The 20235-nt window shown below is 39.2% G+C and overlaps 1 protein-coding gene across 2 annotated transcripts in view; it reads right to left on the bottom strand.

Annotated features, from left to right (window-relative positions):
• Nucleotides 1-7443: 7443 nt before the first annotated feature.
• Nucleotides 7444-20235, bottom strand: part of wdr75 (WD repeat domain 75) — a 137126-nt gene continuing 124334 nt past the window's right edge. Inside the window, exons 14-22 of one of the 2 annotated variants that reach the window (XM_033987334.2) lie at nucleotides 18938-19086; nucleotides 17512-17692; nucleotides 14010-14104; nucleotides 13191-13286; nucleotides 12004-12173; nucleotides 11864-11923; nucleotides 11245-11379; nucleotides 10531-10622; nucleotides 7444-9014 (exon numbers count right to left, since the gene is read on the bottom strand). In XM_033987334.2, coding sequence (XP_033843225.1) covers nucleotides 8798-9014; nucleotides 10531-10622; nucleotides 11245-11379; nucleotides 11864-11923; nucleotides 12004-12173; nucleotides 13191-13286; nucleotides 14010-14104; nucleotides 17512-17692; nucleotides 18938-19086 — 1195 coding nt within the window. In that variant the 3' untranslated portion in view covers nucleotides 7444-8797. The remainder of the gene's footprint in view (nucleotides 9015-10530; nucleotides 10623-11244; nucleotides 11380-11863; nucleotides 11924-12003; nucleotides 12174-13190; nucleotides 13287-14009; nucleotides 14105-17511; nucleotides 17693-18937; nucleotides 19087-20235) is intronic. The other variant, XM_055230459.1, reaches the window with a different exon arrangement.

Raw genomic sequence — 20235 nt, forward strand, 5'->3', positions numbered from 1 at the left:
GTAATCGCTGATCAATACTTTTGCACAGTCGCTCCTTTGTCCCGGTAGCACAAACTTTATCTTGATCTCGACGTTTGAATTTTTGGGAGGGGTTGGTTAAAAAGGCACATATTTTAACCTACAACAACTTACCGTGATGTTTATCGAAAGATTGTGCAGGTTTTCTGGAAAAGTTGGTTTGTAATTGTAGCTTTTAGCAACTTATGCAATAGCACTTAGGCTAATCATCGTCACTTCTGCATGTCTGTGTTGGCTCTTAAAGAGGAGGTATTATGCTAAATGTACTTTCTGGAGATTTCTACCATGTGCCGTATGTTTTTAATACGTTGTTTTGGGCGATTACAGCGTTTTCAAACCACTAAAGGGTAAAATGTTGATCTAAAAGTGTTTTGTTTTGAAGCGTAATACCTCCTCTTTGTTCAAGAAAATGGCAATATTCAAAATCCAAGCGAGCGATTAAACCTAGACGTTTTTCTGTTTGTTCTTCTGTTTTCCACTGTGCTACAAACAGCTCATAAACATAAATAAGACGCGAGGTGGGCGATATAACGTGAACATTATGAAACATTAATGTGAGAATAATGTGGAGATTCAGGGCGTTTTGTTTCATTATGAAGCTCAAACATAAACCACGCCCACTCCTCCTATTGGCCACGCTCTGAGTGACAGGTGGATTTGACCAATCAGAGTCAAGTATCAACTCAAAACTTTTGTCCCTGAAAAGATGTAAATAGTTTGATTTGAATTGCATAATTACTATGACGACTGAAGGCCCCTGCTGTAACATGAGAGAAGCTGTGCAGGATTTCTCTAGATTTATTTTATTACTTCTCCTCCTGAGACCTGGCGTCCTCATATGGAGACAACACATTTTTCCAAGAGGGACAATTGTTTTTACTCAGGACAAATCTTCCTGTTAATAGTTTTTTCAAATAATTATTCAAATGTTTTATCAAAATGATTCAAACATAGAATAAATGTCCTCATATGTGCACATCATTTTTCTCATAATGTAAAAATTCTTAGTTTTTACTCATCAGGTCCAATCAGCCCAGAGACATTCATAAAGACATGAAGATCTCAGGTCTCAGCAGGGACATGGATTTTACCATAAAAAACATTCATCTAATTGCAATATAATCGCAGTTAGATTAGATTAGATTATATTATATTAGATTAGATTAGATTAGATTAGATTAGTTTAGATTAGATTAGTTTACTCCAAATTGTTGAGCCCAATTTGAAACCCAGAAATAGTTAAACATAAAAGTCCATTTTAAAACAAACTGTTAATGACTTAAGAGAAAACTGTAAAGTGTAATTTAATCTTGATGTGGTTTTTGTGGCTTTATCGTCCACCTCAGCGTCCACCTCACGTCCACCTCACGTCCACCTCTCGTCCACCTCACGTCCACCTCACGTCCACCTCACGTCCACCTCACGTCCACCTCAGCGTCCACCTCACGTCCACCTCACGTCCATCATACGTCCACCTCACGTCCACCTCAGCGTCCACCTCACGTCCACCTCACGTCCACCTCAGCGTCCACCTCACGTCCACCTCACGTCCATCATACGTCCACCTCACGTCCACTCAGCGTCCACCTCACGTCCACCTCACGTCCACCTCACGTCCACCTCACGTCCATCATACGTCCACCTCACGTCCACTCAGCGTCCACCTCACGTCCACCTCACGTCCACCTCACGTCCACCTCACGTCCATCATACGTCCACCTCACGTCCATCATACGTCCACCTCACGTCCACCTCAGCGTCCACCTCCCGTCCACCTCTCGTCCACCTCACGTCCATCATACGTCACACAGTTCTCCTGTCGTCTGATCCTCTGTTTCATCTTTACGCCTTTTTCTCAGTGGGGCCTTATTTTAAACACACAGCTGTCCAACGCACATGTGACCAAAGGTCGAAGGTCACCTCAGTTCTGTGAGAAAAAAAAAATCCAGATTTCTTCAAGCCATATTTATTTAGATAATGCAAGAATAACAAAGCACTATACTGTACTTAAATATGGGATTCTTTCATAATAAGCAATATAAAAGTCAGCATTTATTGTCGTCTGCACTTCTTTATTTACTATATTAAATCAAACGTTATAATGGACAATTCCAGCTCTTAAAAGTTGGTCATTCAGGAAACAATATTTTTTGTAAATACTTTAAAGTGTCTGTCAGTACAAAATGTTAAAGTATACTGTATGTTTGTATTTGTTTTTTTATATATACATAGGAGATTTGTGTTTGAAGCGATTTCGGTCTGAATGCATCACATGTACCTGCTTTAATCTTTATATTTCAGTGTTATTATTTTTATTTTACTACAGTGAACAAAAGCAATCAATGAGACAAAATCATATGTGTAGAAATCGCACTCCACTTTTATTGTCCGATGCCGTTGGTACTGCTTGTAACGCATGAAGTCTGGAATAAAACAGATGTATTCACAAAGTCTCCATGTTTGATTCATGTTTTATTGTTTTTAAAAAGACACGTGGGCGTTGGATACAAGTTTGTACAGAACAGTTCATACATAATTCAAAGTGTTTTACAGAATAAGAAACATTAAAGTCACGATAAAACAAATCAAAACATAAATAATCACAAATAATCACCATAAAATTCACATTAAAGGAGAGAAGTGTGAGGCCTGTCTCACATTTTTGATGAGTTTGTTGACACTTGTGTATTTTTGAGGGGTCAGTTTGGTCCTCATGCCCTTCACTCTGTCTTGAGTCTGACCAAAGGCCATGGGGTAGATTCATTTTTTCAGTGATACGTGAAACCAAACGTCAAATGAATCACATTCTCCTCATGTTAGAGTTTTAGAGTTTAGTGCTTTGCTCATTGATTGTTTCTTTCTTCTTTATTGTCAGGAACCATGTACAAATTCATTAATCTGACAAAAGTAAAGATGTTTTGTTCCAGATTTTGCTGCTGTTTCTTTGTGCAGCCCCTGAGCAGTGAAGTCACATTAAACACACACTTCATTACAGATCTGTTTTATAGAACAAACCGAGTCTTTGCTCCTTCATTGACTGTAGTAAAAGTCCTGTTCATGCAGAGTCTGGGTCTGTCTCTTACTATTTATGACTAAATCATTAATTATTGACTATTAAATTAATCATAAAATTAGTTTTTTTTTTTTTGTCTGTCACAAAAACGACTGAATTATAATCTTGAACAAGACCCAGATTTGGTCTAAACTTTTATCCCACACAGACCTGGTTGTGACAGAAATATTCAATCATTTCTATCAAATTCAAATGTGAGGAGCATCTTTAAAGGGCCACTATGGAACTTTTTGGGGTCATCATGGAGAATTTTTCATTTTCCACAGTATAAACAAATCTAATCCATTTATTTAATTACTGGTGTTTATATTTCTCAATAAAACCTTTAAAAACATTTTTTTTTACAGTAAACAGAGTCACCTCTCCACAGATCTGACCCGTCCATTCACCTCTCCCCAGATCTGACCCGTCCATTCCCCTCTCCACAGATCTGACCCGTCCATTCACCTCCCCACAGATCTGACCTGTCCATTCCCCTCGTCTCCTCTCAGTGGACATTATAGAAATAAATAAATAAATAAATAAAATATATAAACATTTCAGACAAAGATACAAAACCTGAGGTGAAAATGGCGACGCCCTCTTCCAGAAAAGTTCCACAGTGTGTCTTTAAGGAGGTCACATCAGACTTCTCTCGCTGAAACTGAAGCAGGTTTGACTAAAATCACAGGTTATAGTTTTAGTTTAGTTTAAATCTCACTCCAGCACAGACGAGTAGAACGAGCAGCTGGAGGTCGAGACAAGTCTGCTCTGTGCGCTCCAGCTCAGTATGAAACATTCAACTGTCCAATGATCAGGAAATGTGTGTTAGCATGCCAGTTGTTATTAGCAAAACAGTTCAACTCTGGCCTCTTGTGTAAAGTATTTGTAAAGTCACTGCAGTTAAGTCAGGAATAACTTTGAACCACAGCAAACTGGTGGATTGGGTGGCGCCCTCTGCAGGTGGAGGAGAGTCTCTGCCTCAGGAGCTCAGAGTAGAGACGCTGCTCCTCACTCCTCAGTTTCTTAAAAATTGAACTTGTAATAGTTTTTCTGTTGTGAAGCGCATGTGAGCGGTGGATTTGTGCGTTGTGTTGTTTTGTGCAGTTTGTGGTGCTTTAAGGAGGACGCGGTGAGAACTTTTGAACGCACTCCCCGTCCAAACTACAGGGGAGAAGATGATGGACAGAGTCAGCGTCTCCGAGCAACGAGAAGAAACGAAAACAACAGAGCGACATCAGAGTATCGACGTAAACACGAGTCAAATAGAACGACACGTGGAAATAAAGCCACAATAATAACAAACGGACACTTTAATTATGAGATTATAATAGATACTGACAAAGAGAAGAGGCAGAGGTCAAACCCTGGATTTATACAAAGGGCAAAGGTCACGCAAAGAAGAAACAAAAACCACAGAAGAAGAGTGTGGAGGAGGAGGAGGCAAACACCAGGTCTGAGTGAAACTGTAATAAACAAAAGCACCAGTGTGTGTAAGTTTACAGATATATATATTTATAATCCGGTCGCACACAACAGTCTGAACTCTTCAAACTATAAAAATTGTGTTGATTCAAGTTTCTAGAAGTTGGAGCAATGATACAAACGAAGTGCAAAAGCAGCAGCAGCGGCCCGGGTTTTCTAATAAAGAACATGAGGATCTGAGGGACGTGCACTCGCTCAGCTCCACGGGGCAAAGTTGTGTCTATTTCCAGGTACTCGAAGCGTTTCACATTTACAGTCATTTCAAAGGTGAAGTGGGACGAGTTTTTCAGTGATAGCAGAGGAGATAGCAGCAGAAAAACGCACGACGACAACTCAACAGGCAAATACACGCACACTTTTGTATCAGCTTCACTTCCAGCGTGACCGTCTCAAACATAACCATTACTTTTATTAAAATCAGACTCAACATTAGCCTTAGCGTTAGCACTGGGACACAAACGTTAACAATTATTAGACAGTTACTCAAAGAAAGTTCGAGTTAAGTTAAAACATTTGGATGTAGGTGATGTTTTTCATCCGTATGACATGTTTGTTTGTTCACCTCTGAAGATTTGGAATTTCTGCACATAAAAAACAAACTACTCCAGCAGCACACAACGGGAAATCTCACTTTTTGTGGTGAAAATGGCCGACACAAGGAGTTCAAACGATAAATCATCTACACGGGGATGACAGTTTATGTGATTTGACATGTTAAAAAATGTGTTTAAATTGACGGACAAAGGAGATTTCTGGAAATATTTACAAATCTGCAGCAGTTTTGAGCTTAAATCATCTACAGAAGGAGAACGTTCTTCAGGTCGGGCTCAATCTGAAGCTTCTAAATGACCAAAGTGCAAAATGTGAAGGTTTGAGGTTTAATTTACTCCATTAAAGCTGCAGAGATTGATCTTATTTCTGAACAATAACAGCTGGAAATATAAACCCGACCCCGCGGCGTCTCCATTTTGGACAGATGTTATTAAAAACCTGGAGAAGTGGACGGTCCCTCCTGTCCCAGCGTCGCCGCAGATGTGTCTTCTGGGTGTCTTCTGGTGGTTGGTTTTATTGTGAGGGTCTGGAAAAGCCCCACAGGCCACAGGACGGGGACGGGGACGAGTTTAAGAGGCTGATCCAGGACAAAACCAGCAGGACGTGGACTCGGTTTGTGTCATTTGTGGAGAAGAACAGCTCTGAATTTGCTGTAAAGTGATTTCTTGTCTGTTTTTTTGTTCTTAAAATGAGGAAAAAAAGACAAAAAAAAGCAGCTCTGGACACATAAAGCACATGACACTTTACAGTTTCTCTAAACACAAACGTGAGAGTGTGAGGACGAGCTGATACTCACTGAGCTCTTTGGTGTTTTCTTTATACAACTGTGAGAATGTGTGAGATTCCCATCAGTCAGCAACTGTGTCAAAGTTCAGAGGATTATATAACAAAAGCTGGACGCACGACCTTGACCCCAGACCAGTTACTTCATAAAGTCAAGACAATGGAAAAAGAAACGTGACACGGACTTTGGACAAAAGACTTTTACCATTTCACAAACTGGTACAGAGGCTGCGGTTACTTTCCAAATCACATTCTACTCTTTTAGTCACATTCTCTTTTTTAGTTAAATGATGATATAAGTACCTCAGTTCTACAAGTACTGCGTATGTTTACGTTCTGAGTATTTGCACTTGATAAATTGTACTAATACTTAAACTATCGCCACGTCTTTTCTGTAAACTCTGATCTGTGCAAATGTTTCGTCAAAAACAGACCTTTCTTTCGCACAAACTCTGTTCTTCTCTCAAACTGAAAACACTCCGTTCCACCTTGTGATGTCATCATGTGGTGATACAGGAAGTAAAGTGCTCCAATGTGTTTTTAAACTCCACACACCTTCATTTTTAGAATCATTTGGGTCATTTCAGTCCTGGAGTTGTCTCTTATCTCGACTGAACTAAAGGTAAAAGGAGGAGTTCACTTGAAAACTACCACTTGATGACATCACAAGGTGGAACGTTGCATTTTGAGCTTTCTAGATGTAACAGACTAATAATAAAGTGTGACTCAAACATGTGTGAATGAAACAAAACACAACTCCAGGTCTGTTTTTGAGGAAGAACGTGGATTAAAGCGACGTCCATCGTGTGTGAAACAGCAGCTTTAACGCTCTAAATATAATCTCGATTTTATTTATGAAAATGATAAATCACTGAATGTTAAATCTATGAAAATGACATGTAAAAAGCAGAATAGTCACATTTCTTTGGTGCTTCTGATCATTCACATCATTTAATCAGTTTAAAGATGCAGAAATCAGATTATAATCAGATTTTGGTGTGAACGTGACTGCAGCCAATCTGGGAAAAAACAAGAAAAAAGAAAAAGCATTGTAATAAAAAAAAACACAAAAACTTTTATTACCTTAGGACATTTGACTAGTTGAAAATGATGGAAAAATATTTGTAACTTTTTTTTTAAGTTCTGAAGTTTGATTTACAGGTGACAGAAACATGACACTGGATCTAAGGAGCTAAGTTTACAAAAAAAAAACTTTTGTAAAACACGATTTTTACCTAAAACTTAACGCAATTTATTTTTGTAAAGCCCAAAATCACAGCAGCCGTCGCCTCTGACTGAAAAACATCATTTATATGAGCAAAGGAAAGTTAGAAAATCAAGTTAGAAACAGAAAGAAAGAAATTAATCAACAGAAAAAGAGCAGATGGAGAAGAGTCCCAGAGCGCCCCCTGTCTTTAGACCCTCCTCCTGCAGGAAAAAAACAAAAACAAAAAAAAAAACAATGGATGGCGTTTTGAGCCTTGAAGATGGAAAAGTGCTGTATAAAAATGTGACCACTGACCATAAAGACTCAAAGTACTTATTTTCTGAACCATGTCACTTTTTGTCTAGAGTGTGACTTTTACTCCGATGAGACTTATACGTGAAATTATTCAAATATAGAATGTCACATCTTGGTTATTGTCACACTCACGACCACGCACTGGCCCCTAAAAGAAAATACTGCTGAGTTTGATGAAGCCACGAAAAGAGGAAGTGGTGAGTCGTTCAGAATCGACGCCGAGGATGAAGAGTTCAGTGGATTTATTGATTTGGAGTGAGATCCAGAGTAAACTTGTTGTTTTTTCTGCTTTATTTATCTGATTAACTGTTAATATCTTACGTTAACAAACCAGACACGTGTTCAGTTCTGTCTGTGCTTCATGGAGCTGAATAAATATAAATGTGTTACGTTAGCGTGATGTACTGATATTCAGCCTGTTGGTCCACATTTTATTATTATTTTTAGTACTTGATTTAAAGATAAAATGTCTGTTCTTAGTCTTGGATTTTGTAAAATAAACTTCTCCAAAAATGCGACTTATGTATGTTTTTTCTCCATTATTATGTATTTTTTGGCTGGTGCGACTTATACTCCAGAAAATACAGCAGTTTTTCAATAAACAAACAGCTTGATTTGGAGCTGAAGACCCACACACACAATAGTGCTCATAATCAACTAGCAAAACGGAAAATAGAGTCTTGCTGGCATAGTAAAATATTTATTTACACGGTTAAATCCTGACTACTGCAGAGAGTACTGTGGTTCATACACAGTGTGAATGTCCCGACTCCGTGTACATGAAGTAAATGCATTTAGTTCACGTGGTTTTCACATGAGTAACAGTTTCCAATCACCTTCTATGTGAGAACTGAAAATATGTTACAATATTAGGAGCTTCATGAACGTAAACTTTACTTTTCTATTAAGTATCATGTCCATTGTAAAAAAAACCCCAATGCTTTATAATTTAAAAAGGAACATTATGTAACTTTCCGGGCTCGTCTCGATGAAGAGGTCTTTACTTGGCATTAAACTTCTGTGTTTTATTTAATTACAGGTGTTATTGCTCAGAAATACACTGACATTTTGAGATGAGATGTTTAAGTGAAGTTGTTGAGGTGTAAATAATGAATTTCTAGTGTAATTTTGAGGCTGAACACAAACTGTATCTGAAGTATTTGAGCAAAATGTGGCTTTCCCCAGTAGAGAAATACTGTATAAGCAGCTCTGGAGTCAAAATGTCTCAAGGAATGTCCTGAGTGCAAAGTAGATTTTTATTTTTGTTTACTAGATTCCATATGTTTTGAGTCTAATCGTCATGAATACTTAAAAAAACTAATTCAAAAGTGAGTCCAAACTCCTGACCGGCCGTGTATTTATCAACCTAACGCCTGTCCCGTCCTTCAGTCCAGGTCCCGGAGCCAGCTGTAGTCCAGTTTTCGGACCCGTCTCAGTTCTTTGGTCTGGGCCTTGGTCAGTCCCGGGTCCGTGGGGTCTCCGGTCCGGCCCCCCCCTGAGGCCACGTCTGGTTTCACAGCGCTGCTCTGCGTTTCCTCATCCTCAGAATCGTCTTCCTCTTTCTCACTTTCCATTTCCTCCTCTGTCACATTGTTTTGTTCCCTAAAGTCCATGAGAAACAAAACAAAAAACACAGAAGAGGAGGAGATGCTATGAGCGTTCACTGGTTCTCATCGAGGACACTTAAAGATTTCAAATTAATTTATATCGCTCTTTCAAGTATTAATCTAAATAAATGTGTCGGTATTAAAGCTGCAAGATTAATAGTAATTGAATTGAAAGTGTGATTTGAATAAAGGCAAGTCTGCAATTCTTTAAGTACCATAATTTCCTCCACAAACAACAAAATATCCAGTTTTATTCTGCACAAAAACAGCAAACCCTGTAATTCAGATCTGCACAAACACAAACTGAAACATGCAGCAGTTTGTCACTTCATATTTGTTCATTCTTTTGTCAATTCATGTTTAAAATGTGAACTTTTAATACAACAACATTGATTAAAACATAACTTTAAAATCTAATCACACTAGATATTTTTTCCCCAAATCTTTCAGTCCTTTTTGTATTTTTGTTGCAAGTCTCAGAAAACCAGAATTTGTCTTCACTGTGTAAATGTAAAAAAGTTAAAACCGTAACCCAAAAGATTTGAATTTACCCACTGACACGGCACATTCATAAACAATGTGGGTAAAGTGAGTTGCCCGTGGACACAGAAACAGTTTAAACGTGCTGAAAAGGTTATTAGACAAAGCTCAAAGTTCTGTTTTGGAATAATGATTACACTGGCAACTTTTTATGCAGTTTCTGCTCTGTCCTCCCTGGAAAAGAGTCAAAATAAGAGGAAATGTTCCACAGTGACACAGCGAATCTTTCCCCCTCCAAACTGTTCCACGTGACTTTTTTTTACCCCGTCTACAAAGTTTATGCACCAAAAGAGCTTCGTCATTTTAACTGTTTTGATGATGACAAATGTTTCGATGCAAAAACTACAGTTCACTTCAGCAAATAAAATGAACCAAACAGCTTTTTAATCAATTCGAACTGAAAAATCTAAATGACTGGAATGTTTTGGGAAAAAGGAGCATTGAATGGGAATTATGGTATTGACCAAAATAAATAGACATGTAAACTATTATTTCATATAACTAACAGAGATAAAACTATTTAGGTAATTCCTGTGTTTCAGATGAACATTCTCTAGGCCAATCATATCAGATACACATCAGGGGAGGGTGAATTTATATTTTTATTTATAATTTATCATCAAAATATAATAAACCAATAGCAAAATGTTGTCACACTGTTAAATTAATGCTATATTACCATAAGATAATATTTGGACTTTGTTTCGTCTCTAGCTTCAAGTGTAGAGACGTTTTCAGGTTTGGATTTCATCACGATTCATGTAAATTTAGTGTGTTATGTTGCCTAAGCTCTTGAGAGTTCAGTCTTCACTACGACAATGTCACTCAGAGTCTGACAGAGGAAAGTCTGAAAATAGACACTACGACTCCTGGACGAATGAGGGATTACGCCGTCCCCCTGCAGCATCAGGCATAATCCACAAAACATTTAAAAGAAAACTTAAATATGCTTCGACTTAAGCGTGTGTTACCTTTTATCAGAGGTGGAGATGAGCAGAGACTGAACAAACATTGAACAGAGATACGAGGTGGAGGGCAGGACGTGGGCTGGAGTCTGCAGCAGCTGAAGGAAGAGGAGTTTAGAGGGAAAACAGAGTCAAGAACCAGTCAAAACGCGTCGTGGTTGGCTAATCTTGTGGCTAAACGGTAAAATGGTAACGTTTTGACGGCGCTTTTCCATCTTCTAGTCACTAAAAGCAGTTTAACAGAGTCGAACCGCCAACCTTCAGATCAGTGGACAAACTCAACTGAGCGACTGAGCAGATTTTAACCTTTTTAAATTTGCATCTTTCATTTTTGGGCTTGTAGAACAGAGGTTAAGAATTTATATTATCGTATTTTATGGCTAAATGTGCTTGAATTGCCGCTCAGGTTGATCGACTGAAACATAAAAGGGGAATATCTGAAGAAAAACGGGATCATCTGGTTGGATATTGCAGTGAAATGTTTGGGATTTTATGATGAAACGATTTTCAACACAAGTTCAATGAGACTGACTAAGACTAAACAGGACATAAGGAAAATACTGTATCTGCACTGTATCTACTTATCTCTACACAAAACACTAAAGCCAAATTCACACAAATACATAATCAATTGAAATAAACATAATAAAAACATCAGTCTTCTTTATATTTGCAGGGTAATGGTAGAATCGGCCTCTTTTTGAGTTAATAATCACAAACCTCTTTGACGGCGCTGGATCCCTGCGGAGGTTGAACTCTCTCTGACCCCGCGGCGACCTCTTGACCTTCAGTTTGACCCCGTTTCCCCAGTAGCAGGTTGAACGGAGTCATGGAAACTTGGTCTCCAATCACGAGCTGGAGAAAATAAATGTTCAAGAAGTGTTAGATGTTAAACTTTTACATCACTGGAAGAAAAATGGTCAGGTTTATGCATCTTCTGAAATCTGCAGTGAGTCTGAGGATTATTGTTCTTTGAGATTTTCTGACACTATATCTCACTTCTAAATGTTATTGTGACAGGCGGGGTTGTCAAACGTATCAAAAATCAGATGCTAACTGATGCTAAAGCGAGTATCGACACTAGATACTCATTTGAGCACGTACTGATACTAAAAAAAAAGTCGCATTGACGGGACAAAAACTAACCTTTCCTGAATATTTTTAGAATAATCTTGAGCTGTACCAGAGAACCGACCTGGACACTAAGGGATTACACAGATATAAGGCCATGTGTTACCATCATTGAGGTATCGGAATCGGTATCGAGTATCAAGTCTATTCATTAGTGTCGAAGTAGAGTTTGAAATCGGGCACAGAGACACTTTTAAACGGACGGTACCTGTTTGCTCGATGCCATCAGTCTGTCCTCTTCAGCTTTGGTACTGAACGTCATCAGGTCCTGCGGGGGAATCAAACACGAGTTATCCCTGGAGGTAAAGAGCGGGGAGAGACATTCAGCAGAGATTAAAGTGCTCATACCATGCTGGGAGTGAAGAAAAAGAGCCGCGAGCTGTTGAGCCACTGGACGTCCTCCTCGCATCCCTCCAGCAGCTCCTCTCTGGGGCTGAAGACCGCTCTGAGCACCCGCCCGGAGCACACGGCCTTATGGGAAAAAAGTGGGCGGGGCTCACTCGGCTTGAACACAAACACTGGGGAACACAAGCAGAAGTACTCAAGAAGTAGCAGAATATTCTTATTACTGTTGTGACGATTGTTGTTCAAACTGTTCAGGAAAGCTCAGATTTTGTCCAGTAATTTGATTTTTTGCAGGACAGATACAGTCTAGTTTCAGTATTAGTTTTAGTCTCGATTAGTACCTTTGATATTTTAGACAATCCCAGTTCTCGTGACATTTCACAACACACTGTATATCCTGGAGTCTACATTTTATTTATAATTCACTCTTCAATCAACAGAATCCCAGAGCGCGACAATAAAAAGAACTTTAAAAGACTAACTTTAAAAGACTAACTGCTAAAAGCTAAAAACATCAGCAGTAAGCTTTTCTAAATAAAAGGTCAAAACACTGTGAGTTAAATCACAACAAATGTACCGTGATAACACACTATTGGAACGTCTGTGTGTCCCTCAGTCGTCCAGGTCTGATCCAGAGCAAAAGATGAAGTTTAAATCTGTCAACTGGACAAATGTTTGACCAGAACTGAAGAAGCTGTGTGGACGAGCAGCCAAACATCTTCAGTCCTACAGATTACTGCTGGACACTGCCTTATAGCTGACAGAAGGAGGAGCTAACGACACTGACACTGGAAACATCTATTGTCTCCAGGTTCAGCTGAAACGACCCTATTCGACCCTTAACGTCCCTGCTATTGTTCTCTTTGCTTTGGGTCTGAGGATGGATTTGTAGTTCAGTGAGAGATGATGTCTCAGGGCCCCATTCCTGTTTAAGGAAGGATCGTCTTGACAAACATTTGTACTTTAACCTCCAGAATTCAACAACAAGCAGCCAGACGCCTTCAGTCCTACAAGGATTTGTCCAGTTGACATATTTCATTTTGTCTTTTGCTGTGGATCAGACCTGGACGACTAAGGACCACGCACAAATATTCTGATAATGTTAGACACATGGTTGTTTTCCCTCTTTAAAATACTACACAGTTTATCATTATTGTTGCTAAACTTCAGAACAGTTTCCTTCGACTCACAGTCAGTGCTTCCGGCCTCAAAGCAGAAGGCGGCCATGTTTTCTGAGAGCGGGTCGGCTAACAGCAGAGTCACATCCATCGAGGTGCTCCACTCCACTGACCAGGACAAAAGAGAGGAAAAGGGATTAATGATCAAGTGACTCTTAACATAAGACTCGTACCAACGCCTACAAGTACAACGGGTGTTCAAGAGTTCAAAAAGGGAGACGCAGTAATGTTAAAAGTTTCATTACAATAGGATAAAAGTTAAGATACAATCGTCTTTAAATCTTAGTGGAAAAGCACTATGGAAAGATACTACGCCGGAAGTGAACGATGAAAACAAAATGGCATTTAACAGCCACAGTACCTAGCTCACTGCGTCTCACTCACTTTTATTAAAATCGGAAAAAACAAACTAAATACATTAAATTCTAATGAACTAAAATAAAGACTGCCCAGTTATTTTTAAATGTAGAATACTTCAAATTGTGGTGTTTTAATATTTATTACGCCTCAAAATTAGCATTATTATTGGGACACGAACACTCCAGTGTGCTCTGGTGAAGTGTTCATTTTATTTATTTAGTTTTTAACATGTTATCAATATTTATTCATACATCAGTGTGACGGCAAACACCTCGGCGATACAATCGGACAGAAGTAGTGACGCTAACAGTGAGGACGCCGGCAGCTTAAATCGGTTTTGTCGTACTAGATCATGATTAATACAGGAGCAGGAACTCAAAAAAGGACAGTTCAGGTAAAGTTTAGTGTGAGATTCAGTGACATTATGATGAAGTTTATACAGTTTTTGTGTTAGTGTAGACTTCTTCTCACAGGAGCAGCTGAGGAGGTTCCAGCAGCACAGTTGGTTTTTGGTGGTGGTCCCCAGTAGATACTTGGAGCAGCTTAGTCGTCCAAAACAAAGATTTCTGGAAAAAAAAAAGGAGAGAGAAAAAAAAAAAAAGTTGGCTGCTGTGAATACCAAGTGAGTACATTCATGAGGTGAACCGAGCAGCCCGTCACACGACATATTTCACAGGATTAGGTTTGTTCAGACTTCAGACGGAGGCAGTTGACTCATTTAGTCTGAACACCCACAAAGAACCAAAGAACCGCCCGGGATGTTGGTTTTTTTTCTCCTTACATGGGAAACATCGAGTGAAGTCCAGTGCATAAAAGTTGGATTTAAAGCAGACCGCTCGTGTCTGCTGTAGAGTTCTAATCTATGACACCTGTGGATCATTATGTTTGAATTTGCACTTTTTAATAGATTTTAATCTGAAACGACCGCGTTAGAAAACTGTTGTGATGATGTTTACAACGTCAGCTCAGACTGGACACAGCAAAGAGCCGTGTAGCCGTGGACAGCTGCACATCACACCATCGAGCGGCGTTTTCATTTGTACCAAAATCACTACTGCATCAGATTAAGAAAATAAAAATGGAGAATGGAGTAAGTACAGAGCAGTAGGTCTGTGACGGGATTGATCAGTAAAATGGCGTCTTGAAAAGAAGAGATTTAAAATTGCACAAATATTTACAAATCACTCCAGGGTAAATGAGAAGGAGAAACAAATATGACATGGTTAAAAGATCTGAACAGTCAGTTTTGCACTTTAAAGGCAAATTTAGAGGCAAATGGAAGCTGCATTAATACAGGGTCAAGATTATTTGGTTAATAATGGTTATTATTTGTGTAAGAACTAAAAAACATTTTAAAAATAAAGTTGTATCGTGCTGTCAATAAAAGTAAAATCATAGATTTGTTTATTAATAATATAATTTTATATCATGACCTCCGTACATGAATATAATAATTAATATATTCACACAACTGATCCTTACAAAAAAAAACCTGCCCTAAAAAGGAATAAATACTTATTTGGGTTTCAATAATTGTGAAGAATGCATAAAACGAACAAAAAGGGTTTTTTTTGCATTAAAAAAAAAAAAAAAAAAAAGCTTTTTGTTTTAAACCAAAATTTTTTTTGAAATATAAAAAAAATATATAAAAAAAACTTGTCATAGTGCTCCTAAGTGCCCTCCAGAACTACTGACACCCCGTGTAAATAGAACTTTTCAGGTTGGTGGTTCACCATCTGCTCGTCTCCATGGAGAGGTTACCGTTTTGCCTACAATGTTCCATTGTGTAGCTTTAAACTCCCTGAGTCTCAGTCTGGTTTATGTCCTGGCTCGTCGTTGTCCATAGGTGGTAGTTGCACAGCTGTAAAGTAGCAGCTGTGAAAACATCTCACCAATAATGTGGTTCTTGCTCATGTTTTTACTCCCACTGAACATTTCCAGACTTTACATTTGACATGTTTCCAAATCCGACACATTTAGAAACACTTTACTATAAATGAGTCAAATGGGACAAAAGAACAAAACATAATATTGCTACTAAGGAATAAAATGCAATGGGATTAGAGCCAAAAGAGACAAAAGCAGGACCAGCTACAGAACTGAACCAGAACTAGTCCCAGGATGAGTCCTCGTCTGAACTTATGACTTAACCCTTTAAGGACTGAGCACTTTATAGACCAGTATATCTCATCTACACTTTTATTCTTTTTAACTGTAAAAATCATGTTAAAGTATCAGCATGTACTTTTTTCCACCTCTATTTTACACATACATCCTTATTTTCCTTTGACACATCAAATAACTGACTCCTGTGCTCTGATTGGTCGTCTTTGAGCGTGACATAATCACGTGACCATAATGACAGTGACATATTTAAAGAGCCTCATGTCTCTGCTTTGAGACGCCGTTTGAATTGAATTGAGTTACGATAATGGAAAGTCCACAACCGCGAGTCGATCTGCGGCGATAGCATCCCCCACAGTAGAGTTAAAGACGCACTACGTAACTTTTCTTTGTCAGGAATGTCTCACAGTAACATCAAGTTTTCTCCATGGAGGAAAGAAAGTATCAGGACAAGTTGCAGGTCAGACAACCTCAGACAACCCTGCTCACAGTAACACCTGCGGTTCAAGGTGTTTCAGGTCATTAAAACACTCTGAATGTAATAAACGAGACCTAGTGAAGTACTGCGGAACATTCCAGGCAAAGCAATAAAAAAAAGTCTGTTGACGAGCCTTAATCATTCAAACTGAACATCTCTCACCTCATAATTCAAAGTGTTTTACAGAACTGGAAACAAGCTCTATGCCTGTCTGAGAAGGTCCAAGTGTCAATCTCCTGTTGATTTAAAAGACCAAACCAGGTTTAAAACTGGCTCCAAATCGGGAACAGAAACTGCTAAAAACATAAGTGCAGAAAAAACTAAATATTTCGAGTCATCAGATTTAGTTTTTGCTTGGCTGGCAGCGTCGCCCTGATGAGGAAACAACTCGACTAAAACCACAACGTTCTGTGCACTTCCCAAGTCTGCTCCATTTTCAGAGGAGGAGAAGAGGAGGAGAAGAGGAGAGGGAGGGGAGGAGATCTGCCAACATTTGTAGGACATGAGCAGCATTGCAAAACAGTCTAGTGCCTGGGAAGCCCCTCTCTCTTCTCTTTTTTCTCTTCCTCTTTCCTGTCTCCTCAGTTTTCCTCATCCCCCTCCTTCTCACGCTCTCCCCCCATTTCTCTCCTCTCTCTTCCCTCATTCTGTCATCTGTCCTTTCACTCTCCCTTCCCTCTTTCTGGTCTCCCCTCCTCCATGTCCAACTCCAACTCTCTCCTCCACTCTCTTTCTCTTCCATCCTTTTCCTTTCACTCTCTACTTCTCCCTGTGCTCTTTTCTCCTTGCTCTTTCCCCCTCTCCATCCCTTGCTCGCTCTTTATCTCTCTCCGTCTCTCTAGATCCATCTCTCTCCCTCCCTCGATTTGTCTCTCTCAATCCGTCTCTCGATCTGTCTGTCTCTCTCTCCCTCTGTCTCTCTCCGTCTCTCCCTCTCCATCTGTCTCTGTCTCGTCTTATACTGTGTTGTACTTGTACTGTGTGTACTTGTACGTGGCTGACAGTTGTGCGTTTTGTTTGTACTGTGTGTACTTGTGTGTGGCTCACAGTTGTGCGTTTGTTTGTACGTGGCTCACAGTTGTGCGTTTGTTTGTACGTGGATCACAGTTGTGCGTTTGTTTGTACGTGGATCACAGTTGTGCGTTTGTTTGTACGTGGCTCACAGTTGTGCGTTTTGTGTGTACTTGTTGTGTGTGGCTCACAGTTGTGCGTTTAGTTTGTATTGTGTGTACTTGTATGTGGCTCACAGTTGTGCGTTTAATGTGTACTTGTGTGTGGCTCACAGTTGTGCGTTCGCTTGTACGTGGCTCACAGTTGTGCGTTTTGTGTGTACTTGTTGTGTGTGGCTCACAGTTGTGCGTTCTCTTGTACCTGACGTGTCCCGGGGGCTGGGACAGAGTAGTGAGGAGTTCCCATGATGCAGTGCTCCAAACGGTGACCACCTCCTGAAACCCCACAGCCAGCAGAGACCCGTCTGCTGAAAAGCCACAGCAGTGTGGAGCCAGGCCGTGGTACGAGGCCACGAAATCACAGCACCAAGACGGACTTTGATCTGAGGAAAAAGGATCAGTGTAAAAAGCGTCGCAGATTAGACCAGTCTGGAAAAGTCCAAGTCCAATCCAGATGAAATGGTGTCAAGAAATGCTTTGATTAGAGCAGAGTGCGAGAAGATGGAATAATTCCAGCTTATACAACTTCTCTAGAGGCAAACTTTTGATTTTTTGGGGCAAAATTTGGGGAAAAATCTGGCAACATCAACTCCTATTAAAAGATTTGCAATTTTGCGATGTTCAGAGTGACTAAGAGAAGAAACATAAATATTACTAAATCCAAATTATGTTTGTTTTTGATCTTGATGTTTTACGACGTTATTCAGGGAATTAATGATCTGAAAGCTTTTATTTTGAAGGCAAACGTCTTTAAGTCAGGCAGTTTCCTTTGTCAAAGCAGGTTTCTCCAAGTTGAATAAAAGAAGGGAATGTTAAAAATGATACTTTGTGCACACACTTTTTAAAAGTGAAACATATGCACTCACGTTGCCTTATTGTCACATCACAGTATCATTTTGACTGGTGAGAGGAACAGAATTGTTTCGTTTTAAGTTTCTCCAGATAAACTCAGACAAGACTGAAGTCGTCTTTGTCCACAGAAACATAGAGAAAGTGTCAGCATCACCTCCAGACTCTCTCTCTAAAACCTTCAAATCAGGACAGAAATCTAGAGGTAAAAATGGACTCAGACTTGAACTTTAACAGACACATCAAATCAATAACATCTGCAGGTTTTTACATCTAAAAACATGTCAAAATCAAAAGGTAAACTGTCAAAACCAGACTCAGAGACTTATCTGCATTTGTGTCCTTATTCTGTAAAACACTTTGAATTACTTTGTGTATAAATTGTTCTACACAAATAAACTTGCCTTGAGTTTACCTTATTTTAACGTGTGAGTTTGTTAAAGTCACTTGAGTCAAAACAGAAACAGAGGAGACAAAGAAACTCATATTTCAGAACATTCTCCGTGAAGACAAATAGGTTTTATGTAATATTGTGGAATATTATAGGCAAAGGAACAGCATTTCCATGGAAACAAGTGGGAGGCAGTCCTCCTCCAGGCCAACTAAAGAGTCAGGTTTGTGGAAATGCAAGTCCACTCACAGTATGGACACATGGTTTTCTGTGCTTTAAAAACATGCTTTTCTTGACTTTAAAAATCCACTAAATCCGTTCATTTTCATCTAAGAACAAAAGTCACGTGCTCATTCTACACCAGTTTGTCCCTCCACAGCCCCCGTACCCTCAGCGTCTGTGGGAGGAGCCAGAGCCCAGGCCTTGAAGTGTCCGTCTCTGCTGGCGGAGACGAGGAGGGTGGTCCGGTCTGGGCTGAAGCTCAGGTCTGAGATCCGGTCTTCGTGGGGGGCCGGGACCGTCGTGTTCAGCACAAAACTGCAGGTGAAACAAACCACACAGTTATTATGGCTGAAAGAAAACAGAAAAAGGATTAGAGAGGCACTTTGTTAGGTCTGTACTGAGGAAAAAGGTCAGGCAGGTTTTATAACGGGAGAAGGAACCACGCAGTTAAATGAAGCTGAAAAAACATCTTGCTATAACTAATCTGCACATCAATGTTTTCTTTTTTTTTTTTTTTACTTCAGCCGTAGAGACAGACTGATACATCTGTAGAATCTTAGGCAGAGGCCGATATTTTGTTTGGTCCAGCTGCTTAATAGGGCTGGGTATCGTTAAGAAGTTTAGTATTTATTTAGCTTCCATTTATTGAAGATGAACGAACAAAGTTTTGTGCATTTAACAACTACAAAAACACATCAGACTCACCACAGTTTATACGAGCTCCACATTTACACAGAGACATGTGCAGTTTAACGGGTCTGATCGATCACAACATATCGACTAAAACAACCGTGACACTAAAAGTCTGTGTTAAACCAAAGTTAATATCAAATAAACCCATTTTAATCATCAAAACAGTCAATCAAATGTGAAGCGTTCTGCATAAACAAGTTTATTTTCTCTAAACAAGTCACACAAATGTAGAGCTGTGACAGGATAATTTAAAATATACAAAAAAAAATACTCTTGGCGATATATCGAACCAGCAGCCCACGAAATCGATAGTGTATCATTAAATTAAACAATACGATAACAATATTTGGATATTTATGCAACCCCTACTGCTTAAATACGCATACATAATATATTCAGCTCAAGTTTATTTGTACAGCATATTTAAAAACTTCAGCTGACCAAAGTGCTTCACATTAAAAAAACAAATCTATGTAAGAAGCTGAGTCTAAAGATGGTAAACACAGCTCTTATCCACAACCTTGTTTTACTTCAAATTGGTTGAGTTTGTACTAGATGCAAATTAAATCATTAAGAGAAAATGATCAAAATCAGTCCTACATATCAGTCTAAAAACAAAACAAAAACTATCGGCAGTGCTTATCGGACATCGGTTTATCCGTATCAACCATGAAAAAAGAAAGATAAATCAATGTCTCGAGTTTAATGAGACACATGAGTTTTTGTGGGACATGTGGACGGCTTTAGAACAGCATTTTGAGACTGTGATGG

This window comes from Periophthalmus magnuspinnatus, chromosome 21 (genome assembly GCF_009829125.3).
Source record: "Periophthalmus magnuspinnatus isolate fPerMag1 chromosome 21, fPerMag1.2.pri, whole genome shotgun sequence".
In the NCBI taxonomy this organism is placed as follows: Eukaryota; Metazoa; Chordata; class Actinopteri; order Gobiiformes; family Gobiidae; genus Periophthalmus; species Periophthalmus magnuspinnatus.